Consider the following 22,396-nt stretch of genomic DNA (forward strand, 5'->3'; position numbering starts at 1 on the left):
CCTTTGGCTTCAAGTTCATGATAGTGAGTTTAAGAGTCCAATGGAAGCAAAGAAAGAAAAGCTAAATAAAATCAACATTTCACCTTATGTCAAACTCTTCACAATGTGATTGTTCAAGTTCTAAATAACGCAGGAAGTGTGTATGTGGTTAACGACCATGAGATTACCCGAAAATGTGTTCTTTAGATTATCTAAAATACCAATTTCAATTTGTCAAAAAAAGAAAAAGAAAGAGAAACACCAAATACAACCATGTGCCCATGAACAATAATACTACTTCTCCCCTATCACTTGTACTGTTGTACTAATACTAAGATTTACATTTGATACTTCCAAAATGAGAGTTACAACAAGAAGCATAATTTAAATAATTGAATATATAGTACATGGCTTAAGATGCAGATGTATCATTGGGAGAAATGGAAAAAATTCCCATGACATACTATCACATACAAACATCTGAAGCAGAATATACAAAAGGAGCATCAAATAGTAAAACTCCTTTCCTTCGTAAGCAAGATTATCTACCCTAAAAAGTAGAGTCCCGTAGGTATCTATACTCTCAGTTCATACACCAGGATGTGCCAAAAAACCTTCGTCGTAAATAACATCTGTTCTGGGAAAGTGAATAACAAGGTATTAGAAGACATGCCACCAAAACACAAGTCACACTTAAAGAAAGCAAATTTTTGAATCAGATAATTACAATCAATGTAATACCAGTTACTGTTTACTTGTTATGATAGAGTTCAACTGCCATCCAGGTGTAGAAATAATAATTTTAAGTACTAAGTTTTTTGGCTACCAAATTGCCAGTCATTGAACAGGTTTGACCAATTAAGTTCTGGCAATTTTCTTTTTATTACCATTTATAATGTGTTATCAAAAAATTAGTTTCATTAGCCAAAACTCCAATAGATTGGATATTTGTATACAAGTATATCAGTACAATGAATCATCTGAGAAAGATATAGATTGCTCATACCATTGATTTGTTAGTTTGTGAGAGGCAACCTCCTTGGTGTGCATATGAAAACATTTTTATCATAAGCATCGCCATTCTCAGTTTTCCATGCAAATATTTTGGCTCTCAATTTTATGCCTCTTCACTAACCAAACTACTTTCATCTTTGTTGTCGCTCTTCTTTATCTTGTCTTTGTTCGTGACAGGCTTATCCTCGGAAGATCTCCTGATAAACTTTTTTGATGGAAGTGCAGAATTATCCTCTGAACTCCTTTTCGATGAGGTTCTGCCTTTACGAGTGTTAACCTTAGCATTCTGTTCAGTTTTCTCTTCAACTAAACCAGCATTCGTCAGGCTGATAACTTCTTCCAATGAACCCTTATCAGTTGAATTTGAATTATCTGGATCTGCATCAGGAAGCAGTGCTCGGTGACTAAGACGGAGTTGTCCCTTGTCATTTATCTGCAGCACATGGTTAAAATCCATTAGAAAGAATGCATATTATGAGCTATGGTAAAATCAAACATGTCCATCACTAGTGTTAAACATGATTTGCCTCTTTTATATAATTTTACACAATTCAAAATAAAGCATGTAAAGCAGGAAGTATTCCAATTCATTAACAACGGGTTGACTTGACTCGATGCAGGATTACCAATTTCAGAAAGAAGTTCAAATGATAAGAAAGAATCCCAACGATATACTAAAAAAAGAAACTTCAAATAGGCATATATTAAGACAAGTAACCAACTATATCTTACAAAAAAGAATGTTTAGATCAGCTTCGTCCCCACTTCAGAGAATGGAAAAGCATAGGTGAAAGGCAAACAAAGAGGTGTTCCCGGTTTGGTTTTGATAAGTTTTTAGACAAATCCAACACAATGACTAAACAAACGCGGTTTGGTCGGTTTGAATTGCTTCCTTAAACGAATCTGATCCTATCTAATCAAATGCAGTTTGAATTGAATCAATTGATTTGGTTTTTACTAATGCATAATTACATATTTATAATATGTCAACAGATACAACATTTAACATACTAAAGTTTAATATTATCAAAGTAACAAGTATCAATTATGTTTGGAGTTCTTTAGTTATCTCGGACTGCTTGGTTGTGTTGTATTACTGATTTTGTATTCCTCCCCCTTATGTGCGCGCACACACACACACACACACACACACACACTATATTTGCCATTCAAAAAAAAAAAGTTTGGAACCTATGCAATAGTAAAATTAATTAAATTACACAGATAAATTTTATCAAAAAATAATAACAGATTAATACATTCATGTCGTATTAATAAGATTACTACCTTTGGCAACAATCCGTGTAGTTAACTCTATCACCCCCACAAAACAAAACAAAAAAAACTATGTTTGCACTTAGACACAAAATGAAAGTCGTTAATTCAATTACTAAATGGTTAATTTGAGTAGTAAGTGAAATCATTGTTAACCAGTTGGTAAATTTGTTGTGTTATACAGACTAAAACTTAATTATGTAGTTAAAATAATTATTCATGTAATTGGTCCAAAAAATGATCAAATAGGGGCATCCCGCTACAGGATATACTACTACTCCACATTTGGGGCTGGCATAGCTCCGAGCAGCTGTTTGGGATTGACTATCTAGAAGAACTATGCTACAAATTTGGGTATTTTAGGACCACTAATAATGTTCATCATGACTAAAGGCTAAAGAAGTAAAATGGCATACCTCTATAAGTTTTACATCAATACGATCTCCCACCTTGAAAGCCTGGGAAAATGCAAGTCAAATAATATACAACCATTTTTCGGATACAGAGACAATTTATTTCTTTTCAAAAGGAATCAAAATAAAATGCTAAGGACAATTTGTTTCTTTGCAAAAGGAATGAAAATAAAATGCTAAGGACAATTTGTTTCTTTGCAAAAGGAATGAAAATAAAATGCTTACATCTTCTGCCTTAGCTAGCCAAGCTGAACTCAGTTCACTAATGTGGCAAAGTCCCTACATAAAATCAGAAGAAATGTCCAAATATTAGTTACAAAGTTTGGAATTTCCATCATTCTTAAGAAGCATTACCTTTTTCTTTAAAACATTTGAAAGTATTATCAAATGAAATGATACAAAAAAAAGCAATTACATACATTTTTCTGATCATCTGAGTAATTATAAGCACAATAATAATAAATATTAGCTATAAAGCATTTATGACACCCAAAGAAACAACTATATTTTTAAAACTGGTTTCGGCAGCTAAGTGGAAGTGTGTACCTCTCGTCCGGGTGCTATCTCTACAAACGCTCCATATGGAACTATTGATTTGATTTCACAGTTCCTGAGGTATACAAGGAAGAAAAATCATATATAGTCTTTTGGCAAGTAGTTTTGCAAAAACAATCATCAAAAAAGAAAATAAGTTTTTTCTTTATGAAGGAAAAATTGGTTAAGACAGCAAATAGGGGAAAACATCATTCATGGCATGCAAAAACAACAACAACCAAGCCTTATCCCACTAAGTGGGGTCAGCTATTGATCCATGTCATAGAGATTATGCTGACTGTTGAGGCCTAACACGACCCTGTCCTTTCATCCGGACATGGGACTGGCTCTGTATAGCAAGGCTAACATAGGCAGGATATCATGGCACGCAAAAACAACACGATAATAATCCATATCCAAAAACATCCTACATCTTATTATTTTATAAACGAGAAATACGCCATTCTCAAGCCTGAGGTTACACACTAGAGAGAGATGAATAATTCAGAGCCCAAATATCCAATTGTTGATTGTATTTCATTCTTTGTTTGTTCCACATATGCTTTCATTATTTCCTTTTATTTATTTTTAGCATAATGCCAGGAACAGACTCTCTAACACAACACACTCTCTGTTATTGGTAAAATTCATATGGGTCCTGTTAGATAACAAATTATTGGGCTTAAGCTATTGGGCCTTTGTATTTTTAGGTTAGTCTAGTCCCTTTAGGTTTAGCTATATAATCCCTTGTAACTCTATTTCGATATTCTATGCCATGGTTATCATATGAAACCCTAGCCGTTCTGTGTTATTATCTCTTCTCTCTGAAACCCTACATTGTTAACAGGTCCCACCAAATTGTGTGGGTCCCAATAAATTAAGTGGGACCCATATGAATTTTAACCAATAGAAGAGAGTGTGTTGGTATGTGTGTGTTTGAGAGTGTGATGCTAGCACTCCTCTTTTTTCTATGGTGAAGTTTCCTTAGAGTGAGTAGATTCAAAGTCATGATCCCTCTTATTACACACGTTTTGGGGATTCCTATTTTATGCACAGCTTTTATATATACATTTTAATCTGATTGAAATGTGGCAAATTAGGGCTTTTAAAATGTTTTCTTCCTGCTATAGCATAGCACCACACTTTATATTGACTATTGAGATAAAAAAACCAAAACTCCATAAAATTTATATGCTAGGGCTTTTTTATTTGGATATTTTGGGAACTTTGCAATTTAAAAGCGCCATAACAGTGTTTGGCTTCTCTCGGTCAGTCTTACTCGCTATCACATGTCACCCAGTGGTTAGTTTTTATGTAGTATAAATTATATAAATGGTATAAAAAATTTAAAATAACAACCATCCACTATTTTTCTGTAGCCTATTTAGGTCAGCTGCTACACTCTATCCTATGTTGTCCGTCATGGATAACAGAGCAGAACGGCCGGCCCTAAATCTGGGATGGCAGGGTACACACATTGATTGTACTTTACTTTTTTGTTATTCTCCGCTTATTCATTTTGCTATTTCCTTCCATTCCTTGATATGATGTAGTCTCTTAAGACAGATTAGCTTCATGGCTGTGACCTTTCTAATTCCCTGTTTATGTGATTCCTATTATGAACAGGCCAATATCCCCTCATCCATCCACAAGAAAAAACTCAAGATCAAATTTCAAGCATTTTGTAACATCAGCAGTTGAACACTACGAGTCCCTCTCAAATGTTTCACCCATTAGGAATACTTTTAGTTTTTTACATATTTTTAATCAAAAAATATATCACTAACTTGAACCATTGAAAATAGTCATGTCAGTTCAAGCAACAGACCAATATAAGCATGAAAACAGTGGATAATTACCCATATACACCACTAATAGCTGGAACCAAGCAGCATACCAATATAGGCAGAAGAACAGAGAGATGGTTACCTATATATATCACCAATAGTTGGAACCATTGTCAAATTACTAATGATAGCCTTAGACATCTCTAAACTAGCCAAATCTCTCGCAAATATTTTCACCTGCAATACCCACAGAAACATTAATCAATGTATATCAACAGAAAAGTACTGTAATAATCACATAAAAGCATGTAAATAAGCAGGTTGTTGACATACAGTGCCATTATCTTCAGTATCAATAGCCTCTATTCCAGATTGCTCAATAATGCTCTTCACTTTTTTCCCGCCGGAACCAATTATAAGATTTATTTTATCCGGTCTGACCTAAATTATTTAATAATATAAGAAAGAAGTAAAATGTTGGGATGAGGAAATAAAATGTTCGACTTCGTAATAGCTGAAAAAAGAAGTAAAATAACAAGCATACCTTCATAACGTGAATCAGAGGAGCATACTTGGAAAGCCTTTTTGCTGGAGGAGGCAAGCATTTCATCATCTCTCCTAGATTAGGTAACAAAAGAAATCAGCAAGAAAATAAAAACATATTCAGCACTTCTACAACAACCAAGGATGTTTAACTCAAGACTTCAAAAATCCAGAAGAAGAAAAAAAATCAACTTTTACAGAACTCACTATGAACATGCATCCCAAATCATTGTGTTTATTTTAACAAGAGTGAAGGATAAGCAAAAAGAAAATTTGAAAGGCCCTCAAAAGGATGATGACAAAGTGGCAACGGCAAATAGAAAATATCCCTTGCTTTGTAGAAGTAGAAGGAAGGAATATTCTACTTATAACCCCCACCTTAGCTCTTACACTTTTGAGTAAAAAATGGTGTGACTAGTATGAATAGAAACCCATTTTGTTTACCTTCTTGAAAATACTATTGATTAAATATCCCATACTTTGTGCTCATTACCTCATTTCTGCATAACTTTGTTATATGTATTAATACCATTGTGACTGCCGGATCAAACAGAACCTATGAAGTCTGGTTACTCCAAAATTGGGGAAATATCCATATCGGATACCGATAATCCGCGGATACATACCCTAGAAGTATTAGAATTATTTTTTTTAAACTTTTAAAAAATATTTTATTGGATACATGAGATACTTCACTGTTACACACAGATATGTCTCCTAGGAAAGATGGTCTAAATAGTCAAACCAAGTTGATAGAAGTCGTGCCTTTTATGAATGATTGTTATAGGGGGGAGAAGAGAATGAATAGGTTAACATTAGACAAAATTTGTTTTGAATTCTTTTGATAATATCCTAACATAGGGATTAAAATATATTATATTAGACGAAAACTCTGCACTTTCTGTTTTCATCACAAGTATTTCTTTTTCGTAAATTGTGATCATTATAATTATTTATTAATGAAAATGACCAATGCATATTTTTAATAACTATTCTACAAGTATATATTGTTTAGGGTTAAATATGTTTTTGGTCCCTATAAATATGTCAACTTTTCGTTTTAGTCCCTCTAAAAAAATTCTTCAACTTTTAGTCCCTCAAAAAATTTCCATCTTCACTTTTGGGCCCTCCTTTAAAGTAAACTCATATGTAGAATTCATATTTTTGAATAAAATTTTGCAGAAAAATTCATAATATTATGAGTCACTCCCAAAAAATATTAGAATTTTTTAACAAAACATGAATTTAATATGAATTTATATATTTTTTACGGTTAAAAATTCATATTTAATTTATGTTTTGTTGAAAAATTCTATATATTTTTTACAATATTCTACACATTTCTGCACAATTTCATTTCAAAATACAAAAATTAACTTAAAAATATGGACCAAAAGTAGTGATTGAAAATTTTATAGGGACTAAAAGTTGAAGGAAAATTTTAGAGGGACTAAAACAAAAAGTTGTATATTTATAGGGACCAAAAATATATTTAACCCTATTGTTTATTATAAAAAATTTGTTAACGTGTCTAGGCCATATCATATACTAAATTTACAAAAATTCATGAATCCACGTATTCGTATCGCATCTGACACGCACTAATACTATGCACCCAGGCTTCACTGAACGGAACAAAATCAACTTAGCAAAATTCACACATTTTTCGGTCAATTCTCTTCTGATTTTCCCTCTCCCTCTAGGTCCTAGTGCATAATTGATTGCCTCTAGACCTTAGTTTAACTAGAAATGATAAGAAGTAGCTTTTGATTGGTTTGAAAAACTTATACCAGGTTTTGCTTCAAACTTGCTTTTAGAGTACATGCAAACATAAATCAGTTCACTTCAAACTCAATCATAAACAAATCACTTTTACAATATTAATTAATTCATAATCATCTTTATTAAACATTCACCGAAATACACACCTAACGTGTTTCAACTTTGAACTTACCGAGTATATGTTTCCTTCCGTCTTTTGCCTGTAGCAGTGCTTCTCTCATGATGGCCAAAGTAATTCCTCCCACCTGTAATACCGATACATTAATAGCCACCAGAGAACAATATTATCTAAAAAATAAATATCAAACACTATAAATTATTATTTACTTATTCAGGAGATAATAACTTCTAGAAGCCAATTAATAGATGATATACGCTAAGGGTATGTTTGGATGGAGGGTTTACTTTTCATTTTTAAATTACGGACACTATGAAATGTTTTTTAAAAAGTTAACATATTAACATGATAAATGATCATATAATACTTCAATCACACTTAATTTATTTTAGAAAAACATGTTATATAGCCCATAATTTAAAAAAGAAAAGTAAACCCTCGCCTCTCTTCCCCTCCTAAACCCTCAATCCAAACACACTCTAAAAGAAAATAAGCTGTTTGTCGTAATCCAAACAAACAAGAAAAAAGGAAATAAGCATATCAAGGCATTACTATTAGTATAAAAATGTTTATACTACTTAACCTTAATGTCCATCTGAAATGCAGTTATACCATCTTCATTCCCAGCAACCTGCATTGTCAGAACATCCCTTTTAACATTATTATATCAATCAATATCATCATCTTATTGATAAATATGGTTTGAAATAAAAAAGCAGCAAGAATGACAGAAACCAAAAAATTAGTGAAACAAAGATGAAGGAGCAATATAGAGAATCAGCGAAAACTGAAAATTTCTGAGAACTTTTAGCTGATAAAACTAACAAAACTGTGTTATATTTATGATCAGGTATCAAACTCAGATCCCTAACTATAATATATACAAAACAGCAAGGCCGGATAGACTAACAGCTGAGCATAACTTTTTTGATAAAAGAAAATGGAATACAAGCATCATCTGCATCACACAAAAATATAACAGCTGAAAATAACTGACCCAACTCCCAAGTATTACTCTAACATTTACCCCTCAAACTAAGGGTGGATGTGGCATTGAGAACTGGCGAAACACCCTAAATTTGTCAAGCAATTCACGGAGTCCGGTGACAACCAAGTAATTGACCACGCCCAGAGCAAAGGGTCCCTGCCTTGAAAGAAGTTGAAATCCAAAGTTTCATACCCAGCCATCCAATCGTCCTTTCAGATGCGCCCTCCCATGCGAGTCACAAAAGAGGGATTCTGTCAGCAAATGTACAACATAGGCCATCTTTTCAAATTCAGACATCACTGTAACCAGTCCCATCTTGCATTTCCAACCGCCTCCTCATGCGCCGATACAATTGCTGCAATTTAAAGTAGCAGCCAACCCAGCCCACTTTTTCGCAGCTCGAGTCACCAGCCCGGCCTGCTTCCATTTTGGGTCTCACTTTTCTATTTCAGGTGACGGGTACATGGGGAGCCATTATCAGATTAAAGGAGATATAGGAGAGTAGTTGGTAAATTAAACTATCTCATAGTCACCCGTCTAGACTTTTTTTGCAGTCACTGGTAAGCTAGTTCTTAAACTCCCCTTGTCAGAACCATTGAGATTATGTGATATGGATCCTAAAATACATTGAAATTGCTACAGGAAAATGGCTTATCTATGAAGAAAAAAGGCATACTCGAGTAGTTGGTTACACATATGCGGCCCATTGATAGGCAGTCCATTTCTAGATATTGTGTGCTTATTGGAGGCAACTTGATATCCTTGAAGAGCAAGAAACAAAATGCAGTTGCAAGATTCAGTGTAGAAGTAGAATATTAGTGAATTGTGAGAACTTATAGTATGGTGCTTGTTTCTCACATGATATGGACTCTAATCTTATTTTCCACGATATGATCAAATATACTGAGATTGATTGTCATTTCATCAGGGAGAAGATGGCATATTGTGTCATATCAACATGTAAATAGGAAAAATATCTCCCATATTCATTTTGTATTTATTGTCTTGAACCAAAATAAAACCGACTCTGCTGTGTAGTTGAAACATACAGTTTCACCATCTCATGCCTGTTTTCTCTTATTCAACAATATGATGTGTAGTTGAAACATACAGTTTCACTATCTCATGCCTGTTTTCTCTTATTCAACAATATGAAGCTCATAAACCTTGATAGATCCCCCAAATTGTTGTTTGCAAAGCAAAAAGCTCTCATCTAGACGCATGAAACGAGTGATAAATGCAACAGGAGCGGAGACAGGATTCACACAAGAATTTGAGGCCTGGAATTGATTAAGAGAGGAAGCTCTAGCCTAGGATTGAAGCAATGCTCTTGATACCATCCCAGAAACCAGGAAACGGCAAGAAAGCAAAAGCAAATGAGGGGTAGTTAGAGAAACAAAGCCAGCCACATTGTATTCCTAAAAAGTGTTGACAGAACTGTTAGGACCTAAATGAGAATGTGGGCTTAAATGAAGAGCAAGCACATCAGCTGCCCAATCCCATGGTGTGCGGAAGTTATGTCAGGAAAAATAAGATGAAAGGATAGAATGTTGACATTGAAGAGAGGGGGGGGGGGGGGGGGGGGGGGGGGTCGGCTTAATGAAGCGATGAATTATGTCATATTGAGATTGAGGGAGAGTGCAAGGTTATTTTGGAGAATCATTTTGGGGTTAGCTATGGGCAAAGAGCATTGTTCTCTATAGGAGCTCGGCTCTGTGGACAGTAGAATCCTCATCCTTCTGTTTTCTTTTCTTTTTCTTTCAGAAATAATATATTCCTTGTTTTTCCATTATTGATCTAGTTTCTATGTTAATTGCTATTGTGTGAAGAGGGTATCGTCAAGGACAAAACTAAATAAACTGTAGATTCTGTCATATCTTTAGTTAGGAATCAAACTTCAGTTACACAAAAGGCTGAGCATAACGGTAGCGAGTAAGAAACAAAAGATTTAAAAGAAATTAAACTGAACTCTTTGAATCACTTATTCAACCAAATAAAATTATGAACAAATAGGTATCACAAGTTCAGTTATTCAGTTATGTAAATAAAAACCTTAAAGTCCATATCTCCAGATGCATCTTCAGATCCAGTTATGTCGGAAAGAATAAGCGGAGTTCCATCTCCACCAAATTCCTTGGTATCAAGAACCAAACCCATTGCAATTCCGGCAATCGAGGACTTGATAGGAACCCCAGCATCTTGCAATGCTAAGCAACCTCCACAAACAGATGCCATGCTGTAATCAAAAGAAAATCATGTTAAATAACAGCGGTGTGTTAAAATACAATTCTTACAACCCTAATAGCTTCTTTACAGTTGTAAATTATTATGTTATATGATGCGGAACATGTTTGTCGCCAAACACATACAATTTATTGTTTGTAGGAGAATATCTATAACGAATAATTAAGTAGTGTGGCTTCATGTGGATCTTTATATATATACATATACTCACCTCGAAGAGCCATTGCTTTCTGTGATAGTACTCTCAACACGAATAGTGTAAGGGAAATCTTTATCAGAAGGCAAAATTGTTTCAAGGGATCTCTCAGCAAGCATCCCGTGACCAATTTCTCTTCTACTCGGTGCACCAATCCGGCCAACCTCCCCAACACATGAAGGAGGAAAGGAATACTGCCAATTTTGTCGAGTTAGTGCCAATAATTTCATTCTGAAAATTTTACGATAAAATTTATAATAAACTTATACATCCCAACAATTTTCTTCATGTACAAACAATCACAATATGGAAGATAAACGAAGAAAGCTATGCATTGAACCAATCACCAGGATAAAATATAGCTATCCGTACATAAATACAGGTCATTGAAGATCTTCATTATGAGCTTAGTTGTGATGAATAATCAAGTCATGGAAGATCATAAGAAAACAAAAAGGTTTAGTTTCAAATTGTATTTTGGGGAAACTGAGCTTATGAGTTGCTTGCTTTCATATCACAAAAAAGAAACAGCAACGCCAGAGCATGTTATAAACGAAGAAGTTCTTTTTTGTGAAAAAAGTTCCTTAGTAAATAATTTAACTAAATTATGGAAAACAACTCCTTCAAAAAGATGAGGCATTGTTGTTATTAAATTACATAGAAGTTCATCAATAAAATTCTAAATCAAAATTTTAAGATTTTCTATATATTTATTATGCTGGAAAAATCATCTTCTTTAAACAAATGTTGTAATATAAACTAATAATTCATTTCAATAAAGTATAGAAATGGATTTTTTAAAGTTCAGTATAAAACAAATTAAAGAATTGTTTAGTAACACCAGCAGCACCAGATGGGCTTAGCAGTTCCCATCATTGTCAGATAACTGAAATGGACAAGGTTCCATTCCTCATCTGGCTCCCCTATCCCCTAGATTTTTATTTTGATGGTGTTATGCTATCAACCGAGATATGGTCAGACCTGCTGAATCAAAGTGCAGTGTGTTTTTATCTTGCTTCATGGCATCTAAAGCTCTAACCAAGAACTATACTTGACGAATGAATTGTTCACAAGTCAAACCAATCCACTTGGTTTTTTTAACTATAGCTCAGTATAGATGACAACCAGGTGAATATTATAAGATGATAACAGCAGTCAAAGTTCTAAAGAGACCTGCAGATAGAACCTCTTGTAATCATCAACATCCATAAGATTGTCTATTCGTTGTGCCATCTTGTTATCTCCAAGCGTAGCAACAGCTAGCGACTGCCAAACAGACAAAACAGATTTACTACTCAAGTTAAGATGCAGATATTAATATCACTGGCAAAGAACTAACTATAAATAAAAACAGAACAGCATAAAAATGTGAAGAAGAGGGCATAAGTGAACAACTCGAGGAATGGGTGGATCTATAAATGTGAAACAAAGTGTGTTAGTGTGAAGAAGAGCCCATGCATTATAGGTTTTCATCCTCCTTTGTATTTGTAATCAATTTTCTCCAACAAAATAATTGAAAAAAGTAAAAGAGAACAGTTGTATGACTGCATGAGTGCATGAGTATAAAGCCTGGATACATAGTACGACACAGATATGATATGACACAATACAGGGACATGAGAAACTTTTGAAATTTAGGATACGATAGAAAATTTATATAGATGCATAATAATTGTAAAGAAAGAGACATTGCTCATTCCACATTAATTTATAATTATGATGATCACAATTTGTAAAACGAAACAGTTCTGACCGTAACAAAAAAAATACAGTTTCTACATAATAAATTTTAACCCTTATGTCTGGATATCAAGAAAAGCATCTCTAGTATAACTTCAAACAAGGAATATGAAAAATTTGTCAATGTCAAACGAGTATAGAGAAGTATCTGGAAGAATTGTTCTACTGTAAAGTATCCAAGAGAATCCAAAATAATAATTTTAAAACAAATAAAAAAATTGGGATACGTTTGAGACACATAACAAAGTATCCTAGGAGTGTTGGTGCCTGATACGGGTATGTGTGACACCAACACTTTTCCTTGTTTGGAGGATCCAAGCTTCATAGTTGCATGAGCATATAAAGACAGTACCATAAAACATCAAAGCATAAATTTGGAGACAAAGAAAAGTCACCACCAACCTGTGTCTCGCCCCTCGTAAAAAGAGCACTTCCATGTGCTCTAGGTAATAAGCCACAGCTTGAGTTAATTGGACGGATTTCATTTGGGGTTCTCCCATCGCTCCTTTTCCCACCCTGTCACATGCATAGAAAAGAAATTGATAAACAAAGACCCTTTCTGCAAGGTAGGTTCAATAGTTAAGAACAATAACTCCATGAAGACTCTTTTGGTGGAATAATTGTTCCATTTGTGCTAGAAGACTGTTTGATAGAGACCCACTAAGACAATAAATCATGTATATAATTAGGATAGTATTTTATGTTAAGTGTTCATACCTCTACTATACGTTTCCTCAAAAACTTGGATGTAACATCTTTAAATACCAACTTCACATCTACCTCAGAAAACTGTAAGGAAATAAAAAAAAAAAAAAAAAAAAAAAATTACACAAGTTAAGGTAAATCATGTATAAATATAAAGCAGGGCATAGCCTTTACATCAATGATCAATCAAGTAGTTCCAAGAACAAAGGAAGATAGTATACTAGCTCGAATACATAAAAATAAATTTAGAAAGAACATAATGTCTATTGCCAGCAAATATTGACCAATAGATGCACAAAATGGGAAAAGAAAAACTTATGAACATCTGTTTGCCACAGTCCTTGGGTCAGGGGAGACTGAAAGGCTAAAATTACTAGGAAAAAGGTAAGATATTGCCCAACACCTGGTCCTTATCCATGCCCCATTCATCTTCACTTATAGGTCAAGCACCTCTTGTTCTATCAGATATCCATCTAAACAGATAAACTAGGAGAAAACAAAGCGGGAGGGGCAAAAAATTATAGCAAAGCAAGCCAGTGTTTCCAAAGAGACCACAGACAATGCTGCAGTTCTAAGAGTCTATAAACTACATGTATCATGTCTTTTTACAAATGATTTATTAAGAAGAAAAAAAAAATAAGTAACACAGAACGGTTAGAGCATCCACAATGGAGCTCCTCCCACTTGGATGCTTAAGTGGGTCCAGCATGTACACATCACTCATTAATAATTTTTTAATGTTAGTACCTAATAATAATAAGCACCCAATTCCTCAAACCCAGCCCTTCAAAACAGTTCACTAAATACGTCTCACCAATAACTTTATATCTTTACATTTCAACATTACTCGTTTATTTCAATACAATTTATTGAGTGGGCCCCCAAAAAAAAAGTGAAGAGAGAGGGGGGAGGGGAGCCTTCAATAGGGACCCTTCTAAATAGGCACCACAATGTGGATGTCTATTTAGCTTAGTGCTCTACATAGGTGAAACACCCACCATTGTGGATGCTCTTAGTAATCCTTGTAAGCCTACAAAGAAACTACAGAGAAAAAGAAATGAAAGAAAAAAAATATAGGTCGTTCAAGAAACACAATATATTAGCACATCTGACCTAAACATGCCAATGAAACATAACAATGAGCCTATGATGCCAATATTATGTTTCACCTCATAGTCGGGAAAAAAATATATAAAGACTACATAACTACATGAGTGGTGCTTACTAAACGCGTTGGTTTCCGTGGGGTTGGCTTTATATGAACATCACCTTCATCAACTTCACCATCAACAATTACTTCTTCATCTTCATCCTCGTCCTCAAGAATCTCTGCGATGGTTTCAGCATTATTCCTTGGTGCAGTATCATTTGTGACAAACCCATTCTCTGAAAGTATCTTAAGAACCTTTTCTTCTAATGATGAAAGGGCTTTCCTTCTTGGTATTTTGTTTCTAATTTGAAGAACTTTGACCAACTCATCACCAGCGATTTCCTGCATATTACCACTCACTTCAGTTTTCATCGTAACCACCATATTCAACAAAACTATTTAATAAAGCCTTCAATCACTTTGTTGAACATAATAGTCAAACAAACCAGTGCCAATTTCTTTCATAAACATTAACATGCAACAAACTAACAATATCAACAGATGAGCCAAAATGACTTGGGGTGTATCATGGCAAGTTTCTGAAATTTTAGAGGAAAAGCTCTTGTGGTGTTTCTAGGGGAAATGAGAGTGAAGATACACAACCACAACGTCATCATCATCATCATGAAAGCCATAAATCTGGTTAGAAATGAAATAGGACCAGTGTGTGCCCCTCCATAAATTATCTCCTGAATGTCCATTGACCAACTTGATTCAAGGACAGTCATCTTTGAGCCAAGTCGGGAATACCACCGATCCAACCAATTATCAAATAGGTACAAAAGAGGGGATAGAGCTCCAATATACTCAACTAAAAATTTCAGTGAAAACAGTACAAATCCATACAGGAATCAAAAAGTAAGGCAGCTGCCATATTAGAAATTTATCAGCAGGGGAGAGGGTAGAATAGATGTGCTCAATATGACAGACCATTTAAAAACATGTAAATGTGCACAGAAAAAAGTGCAACGGTTACAATCTTGTCGGAAAATGAACAACTGGATGATAACTGGGAGATTGTCCAAACTCAGAAGGCCCTATATTGATCTGTATAGCAGTATTATCTTAGCCAGGTCCTTGATAAAGTCAATAGTACACATCCTGTTAAGTACTGGTGTGCAAACAAAGGAAATAAATTGCAAGTAATACAGGAACTATGGGGGAGAGAACAATTTCTCGCATAGAGAAATTAATGAATTGGGGACATTTTTAAAAAATTTATCATAAAACCAACCAACCAAAGATGATATAGGATAGCAAAGCGTATACCTCAACATGTTTATAAAGCTCAGGAGGAGGCAACTTGATGGCATCAACCATTTTTGGCTTCCCACATTTCTTAACCAAGGCTTCTACCTCATTACAGATTGCTCGCACTGCATCCTAATAACGGACAACAGGAAAAAAAATTAAGCATCAATGCAGAGTTGTTCATAAATAATAAAATAAAAAAACAAATCACACATAAAAATAAGAACATCAACAACATAAACTATACCAAACCCGCTATACCTAAAACTAAATTCCTTAGGGAGGCAAATGTCTTACTTTTGTACATATGATCACCTTTTTCTAATGAACATTTCCAATGCCTAATAACATAATAATTTTTAAAAATAGGAGTTATTTTATGTCTTAATAATTTATCTAGATTTATACCAAAGAGTGGTGGGTTGAAAGAACGTCGTAAAATAATTTATTTACTATGGTACATTTGCAAAGCCAGTAGTAAATTAAGAACACGTGCATATGATTTTAAAGGAGGAAAAGGAAATTCCTGATCATTATTAAGGTTTGTCTAGAAACTACAAGATGAAAAAGCGTCTGATTTTTTTTTAAGTCAGTTAATTCAGAAAGTGATTATAAATATAGACTATGTCTAGCATAATTAAGGAATTACATATCACATCGCATCCAATTTTTCCTAATTATGGAAACAAATCTCTACTAACTATATTAGACAGCACTACGATAAAGTAACAACCTGACCAACTTCTACAGCTTTAAGTAGCTTCTCTTCTGGGAGAAAATTGCCATAACCCTGCAATAAAATTTTATATTAGTTCATTTAGTATGGAAGTACAACTATAAGTGATCGAAGAATCAAGACTGGAAATATATTAGATTCTGAAAAGCTATTTTTCGCCCACATTTTATGTACCAAGGTCAATGCAAATTCCAGCAACTTGTCTTTAACAAGGCTGGAATTATGTGGGGATGGTCCTTCTTTTGCAAAATATGTAGTATTTAAAGTAGGGAAATCTGGGAATCTGTTTGCCCTGCTGACAGGTGCTAGTTCAATGACAAAATTTGGTAGCTGGGATAGCATGTACTTGATGTAGATAAATGATAGAAACACATAAACGCTGGGTTTCAAATATTGGATCTTTATATGTAAAACTTCTTATATTCGGTTGCACAAAGAGAATTACTTCAAAATTAAGGTCCTATTGCAAATCCAAATCTCATGTTAAATCTTGGAAATTAAAAAGTCTTTTTGGGTTTCCACTTTTCAGCATTTCCACAGTACTATACCAAGGCATATACTGATATATGTGCATGATTTGCTTTTGAATTACAAAAACCAATGATTGCCAGCTTCGGTTCTATTATCATATCCCTAACATGATATTGGCCACAAGCAAGTGTTGTTATTACCTCTATCATCAATATTGCACTATCCGTGCCAGCCAGCATGAGGTCCAACTCAGAGTTTTCCATCTCCTCAGAAGTAGGATTTACTATATACTTGTCGCCAACAAGGCCAACTCGAACTCCAGCAACTGCTTTTGACGTGGGCACTTCTGAAAGTGCACTGTGGAAATTATTAAGAATAATGGTTACGCATAGAGTGCCTATGAGAATAGCATCATGTATGTACATACTTTATTTCCCCATCTTTTACAAGATATCTAATTATCCTTTCTACTTGTATTTATTTCCTCTGTTAACTCAACTCTCTTTAATTTTATATTTCAGTAAACAAAAGTACAGAGCATGAGGAGTTTTGTTAATATTTTAGAAGAAATAGATAGCTCTGAGCACGGGCTAAATGCCCAGGGTTGGCAGCAAAATAGAATGACCCACTTACAGTGCTATACCAGCTGCAGTGACAGCCAAGGAATCAGGGATATGCAATCCATCATAACTTAAAACCTGGAAGAGTAAATCCACATCAGACAGCATCAGGTAAATTTTCCACAACGTACAGGTATTTTAAAGCATAAAAATAATAGAATAAAGAATGAGGCAAAATACATAAATCCTTTAAGCTAGTACAGCGGAGAAATGAAAAAAAAAATGTTGTTAAGTCATTATATCTCCTGTACTGCTGGTTATTTCCCCCACTGGAATTTTTAACAGAAATCTATATATTCACAGCACCTACTAAGTTATTTAGAAACTAAATTATTAACTGTAAAGCATATAGTTACTGACATATAATAAGGGCCCACAAGAAAAAGGAAAAAGATTCTCTATAACTATGAATCCATAATTATTTTAAACAATGGAAAGATAAAGGTTTAATTTAATAAATAATGAGCAAATGTTGTTTTAATAAGTTCAAAAATATTCTTGATTAACTGATTTTTAGCTAATTACATATTTTCTCAGGTCTCATACAACTAATTACTGAGAAGTATAGAAATTTCTAATATGAAGATGAAGCTTATAAAAGTTTTAAAATTAAAAAAAAATATATATATATATATATATATATTATAAAAAAATTAAAGTCAAAGTTGAATAAAGATAACTTTCTTGGTCCAATATTTTGCTTGACAACTAATTTAATCTGTTAAATTTTTCAATTTCATATATTTCATCATATAATTATTGGACAATGTCAGCGCTACATCAGTTCAACCCCAATACAATGAAACTTGACCATCACTACAACGTAAAATAAAAGACTTGGCGAAGACCAACTAAAGTAACTTTATGAAGGCAATTGTAAGGACCATACCCAAGACAATATTTGAGTTTCATGGTAGAAGCCCTTAGGCATAGTAGGACGCAGAGGCCTATCAATCAATCTACAAATAAGAACCTGCAGGCAATAGATGACAATCAAAAAATAAGGAAAATAATTAAAAACAAAAGCCATTTCCAGATAGCAAAATTTTATTTGAGTAAGATTTCTTCTTTTATCCAAAAAGAGCTATTCAGATGAAACAAGGAAAACCCTCCCTTGAAAAAAAAAAGGACATCGTCAATTGAATTAGAGAAGTTAGAATAAAATCCAAAAAAGTACCTCGTGATCCTTTGTCTTTCCTTCTCGTTTAAAAAAACCTCCACTGCAAAATGCAATTGAAAATCAGAAAAAATAACAGAATAATCAGAAAAGTATGTAAGGCATACCTAGTGCGACCAGCGGCAGAAAAGCGTTCTTGATAATTCACAGAAAGGGGGAAAAAATCGGATGGCTCACTAGGAATATCATCCAAACAAACAGTGGTGTACACAATCTGAAATAAAACAATGTAAATGTTATGCTTTTTTGTCATTAATCAACTATCTCAACAATTAAGCTATTAGGTGAAAGCACAACCAGTTTTATGTTTGACAACACACAGTCACACACCCACTATAAATGTCGTGCATCTTATGACATTTGTGTTTATTGTTTCTTTTAGAGTTTGGATTGGACCTAGGACTGGACAATGGAGTGTGGATGCATTTGGCACGTACCAACTTTCAGTATCAATATAAATTGCCCGACGTAAATGATAGGGACCAGAATCTGATAGTGATATTGAAATTGAAATTGAGAAGAAACCAAAACTTCAATATAAAAGTAGATCAAATCAAAAGGAAGATGACAATGACATGGAGCAATGCTGATGAACAAATGAAAATTACCACTTCTGTTATTTCCCTTCTTTCTTGCATTCCCTCTTTCCCATCCAACCAACTTGTTCATTTCCTCTTCCATAAACTCACATACCCTAACTCATGGACCCAATTTCACTTCATTATCATAACAATACATCATCGGCCTATCAATGTAAATCTATAGTTCAGTATTTTCTCTCTTTCGTGCTTATAGTTTTGGTGACTCTTGAGCAGTTGAAGGAAATGAATACAGATCAAAAACACAAATTGGTGACTATTCATCTAAATCAGAGAGGATGAATGTGATACAGTGATCAGTGAGGAATCTTACAATCTGGAATTGGGGCATAACTCAACCCCACAAAACCAACTTGTAAGGTGAGTATTGTCAGAGACTTATAAGCAACTAATTAAGCAATATCTATAGTCCATGTGGAACTCAAAATACACTCCCTTGCAGTCAGGAGAAGACATTTAAAGTCTGAACTAATAATGTGGGTGAAATGGCAAGGATCTCAACACACGCTCTCACACTTGGTGCTGAACATTGTTAGCATTGACAAATATGACTGTAATAACACTGATCGTAAAATCAGTTTTTTAAGCTTAAACAAGGGCCTTCATAGAGAGTAATAAATTGTTTTCTTTTTAACACAATTTTGATCCATATGGCAATGTTCACAATCATGAAGACCAATCAAAATAAATATGAAAACTTACGGTCTCTCCATCCGTAACTGTAACAGAACCACTTGCTTGCCTTCCCATATGACCAGTCTCAACCAAAATCTGTAGAATGCCACAAAACCTATTATTTAATATGTATGCCTCTCTTACTCTATAAAGATATTTTTTTCATCAATCACACCCCAGCTACAAAAATAATGTAAAATAAAAAACATTATGAATATTTGCCATTTTCGAACAAAATAACTCTAACAAGTCAAAGACATAGTCTTGGGAAGCAATAGAAATAAACTTTACCACAACAATAGAAAGAAAGAAAAACTAAATTGTTCTGTCTCTACATTTATTTAGTTAGGAATCCCTTAAGAACAAAAATAATTAAAATTGCACAACATGCAGTTCCAAGCACATGATTTGATTCAATTTGGCAAGCTATTGATTCATATCATGTGCCAAATAAAAAATGGATTGAATTATGCATGACCCGGTATGATTATGTTTCACTGTATCATACCACAAAGTATCACAACTTTAGCATTTTGATAGATCATACAGAATCAAGAGGAAACATAGTGATACAAACTAGAGCTAAATATGAGTCTAGATCTGCAAAGCGACCAATTTAATGTGTAACCTATGTGACAGTAACACTGACGTGTAGGCACCAATAATCACTTGACAAAGAAAATGATTGAATGTAATCACATGTGTCAATGTCGTGTTGGAGACCAAACATGTCTTCAATCTGATGTGCTAGTTCTACATAGTAAATAGCTCTTCACCAATGCCCTACTTTTCCCACAAATACAAACTTTGCTACATAAACAAGGTGAAGGTTATGACAACTCTTTACAATCAATTTTTTCTAATTTTTACTCACGTTGACCTCAAAGTAGCAATCCTAAAAGACCTAATACAAACCAAACTATGCAACAATTATCCTTTCGGTGCCCACTATGGTGGCAACAAGGCTCAAAAGGAAAACTATTAAAACCATTTTGCCAAAAGAGATTTGTATTTAAACAAAATACTAGTGAACCCAAGGTTTCTTCTCCTTCTCATGGGTACAACAAGAAATAGCATGTGATTTTTCTTAAATCATGAAAAGAAGGCTCGCAATTCTCAATCAGACCCAAAGTTAGATTCCAAGGGTGACACTCGTTTTCGAAGGCATGTCTAGTGTCCAACATGTGTCGGTGTCCAAAACCGAGACAACATACATGTGATTATATTAAATTATGTCATTTTCTAAAATTATCATCGTGTTCAAGTGTCTTGCTTTATAGGTGACACGTCGTTATTTTAAGATATAATGTCCGCTGTTAAATAAAATTAAATGCCTGCTAACATATAAATCTAATTATGTTATAAAATTAAATTCCTACTGATATATAAATCTAAATTATCTAACATTTTGCATACATTATCTTATTTATGTACCAATGCGAAACACACAAAGCTAAAGCAAAATGCATATGTTCAAAATGAATAAAACTTACATATCGGTCACCAACGGGAATCTTGACGGAATGCGGGGCAATGTGCGAGCTACCGCCGTCAGCCGACTCCAAAAGCTCCGATGACGAATCAATTGAAGCTTTGACATTGAACCGGCGACAATTCTTACCGGAAAAAATCGAACTGAGCTTCAATTTCCCAAACGCTGCGAAGCTAGAACGGGGAGGGAAGATGAGAGGCTTGGACTTGGAGAGTAGCAACTTCGAAGGATGAGAATGGCGGTGGAATGTGGTAGGACAATGGAAGGTGGTGCTAGGACATGCTAGCATCTTCTCCGTTAAAGTTTGTGATTTTGGAGTGAGTTTTTGTTGAAGCTGGTGGTTGTGGAAATGAATTAGCAGAGAGAAGAAGAAGGTGCCGTTATCCGAATTCTGCTATTTGGTTCATACGCGCGCAGAGTTTTGGGCTTTTTGTTGGGTTTTTGTGAGATCTGATGGGCTTTAAATTGTAGTTTACTATTAGCACCGTTTTCTTAAGTCACTTGTTTTATTCATATCGTTCAACTATGCACTCCATGATTTCTTCGACTCTCCAGGAGAAACCAAACTATGCATAATAGTACGGGATGATTTGACCAACTTAACTTCTACTTTGATTGGTCACTGTAAATATAGAGAACATCAATCTCACATGGTCGTTATTTTGAAACTTCCTTTTGTTGAACCGATTAATGAATGATGATACTCAACATAGATCACCCGTTGATATCATCATAGTTGAGATGAAGATTCAGTTGACGCTTCAAATCAGAGAGTGTAACATTATCATTGATCCTAAATAAATTGTGTTTGTCGATGTTATAGTATACTACAGCTTGGTTCGAATTTATGTCAATTGGGTAAGGTTTGTGAATGATAATGAGCCAAGACATCAATTTTATGCAAATT

At 34.2% G+C, this 22,396-nt stretch overlaps 1 protein-coding gene across 2 annotated transcripts; it reads right to left on the reverse strand.

Moving 5' to 3' along the window:
* Positions 1-255: 255 nt before the first annotated feature.
* LOC11438450 (probable polyribonucleotide nucleotidyltransferase 1, chloroplastic) lies at positions 256-21,875 on the reverse strand. Of its 2 annotated transcripts, none has more exons than XM_039827602.1 (25): positions 21,491-21,875; positions 20,025-20,093; positions 18,831-18,937; positions 18,724-18,766; positions 18,436-18,519; positions 17,560-17,624; positions 17,127-17,283; positions 16,453-16,509; positions 15,738-15,851; positions 14,544-14,810; positions 13,331-13,402; positions 13,016-13,129; positions 12,047-12,139; positions 10,889-11,067; positions 10,486-10,669; positions 8,029-8,076; positions 7,500-7,572; positions 5,547-5,620; positions 5,336-5,443; positions 5,145-5,239; positions 3,228-3,291; positions 2,907-2,960; positions 2,685-2,726; positions 986-1,426; positions 256-611 (listed from the first exon to the last, which is right to left on the reverse strand). In XM_039827602.1, the coding sequence occupies exons 1-24, from the start codon at positions 21,776-21,778 to the stop codon at positions 1,097-1,099; spliced, it is 2,781 nt and encodes a 926-aa protein (XP_039683536.1). In that variant the 5' UTR covers positions 21,779-21,875; the 3' UTR covers positions 256-611; positions 986-1,096. The 2 variants fall into 2 exon arrangements, with proteins under 2 accessions (XP_039683536.1, XP_003624712.4); XM_003624664.4 differs by having other exon boundaries at positions 256-616.
* Positions 21,876-22,396: the final 521 nt, after the last annotated feature.

Source organism: Medicago truncatula, chromosome 7, assembly GCF_003473485.1.
Source record: "Medicago truncatula cultivar Jemalong A17 chromosome 7, MtrunA17r5.0-ANR, whole genome shotgun sequence".
Lineage (NCBI taxonomy): Eukaryota > Viridiplantae > Streptophyta > Magnoliopsida > Fabales > Fabaceae > Medicago > Medicago truncatula.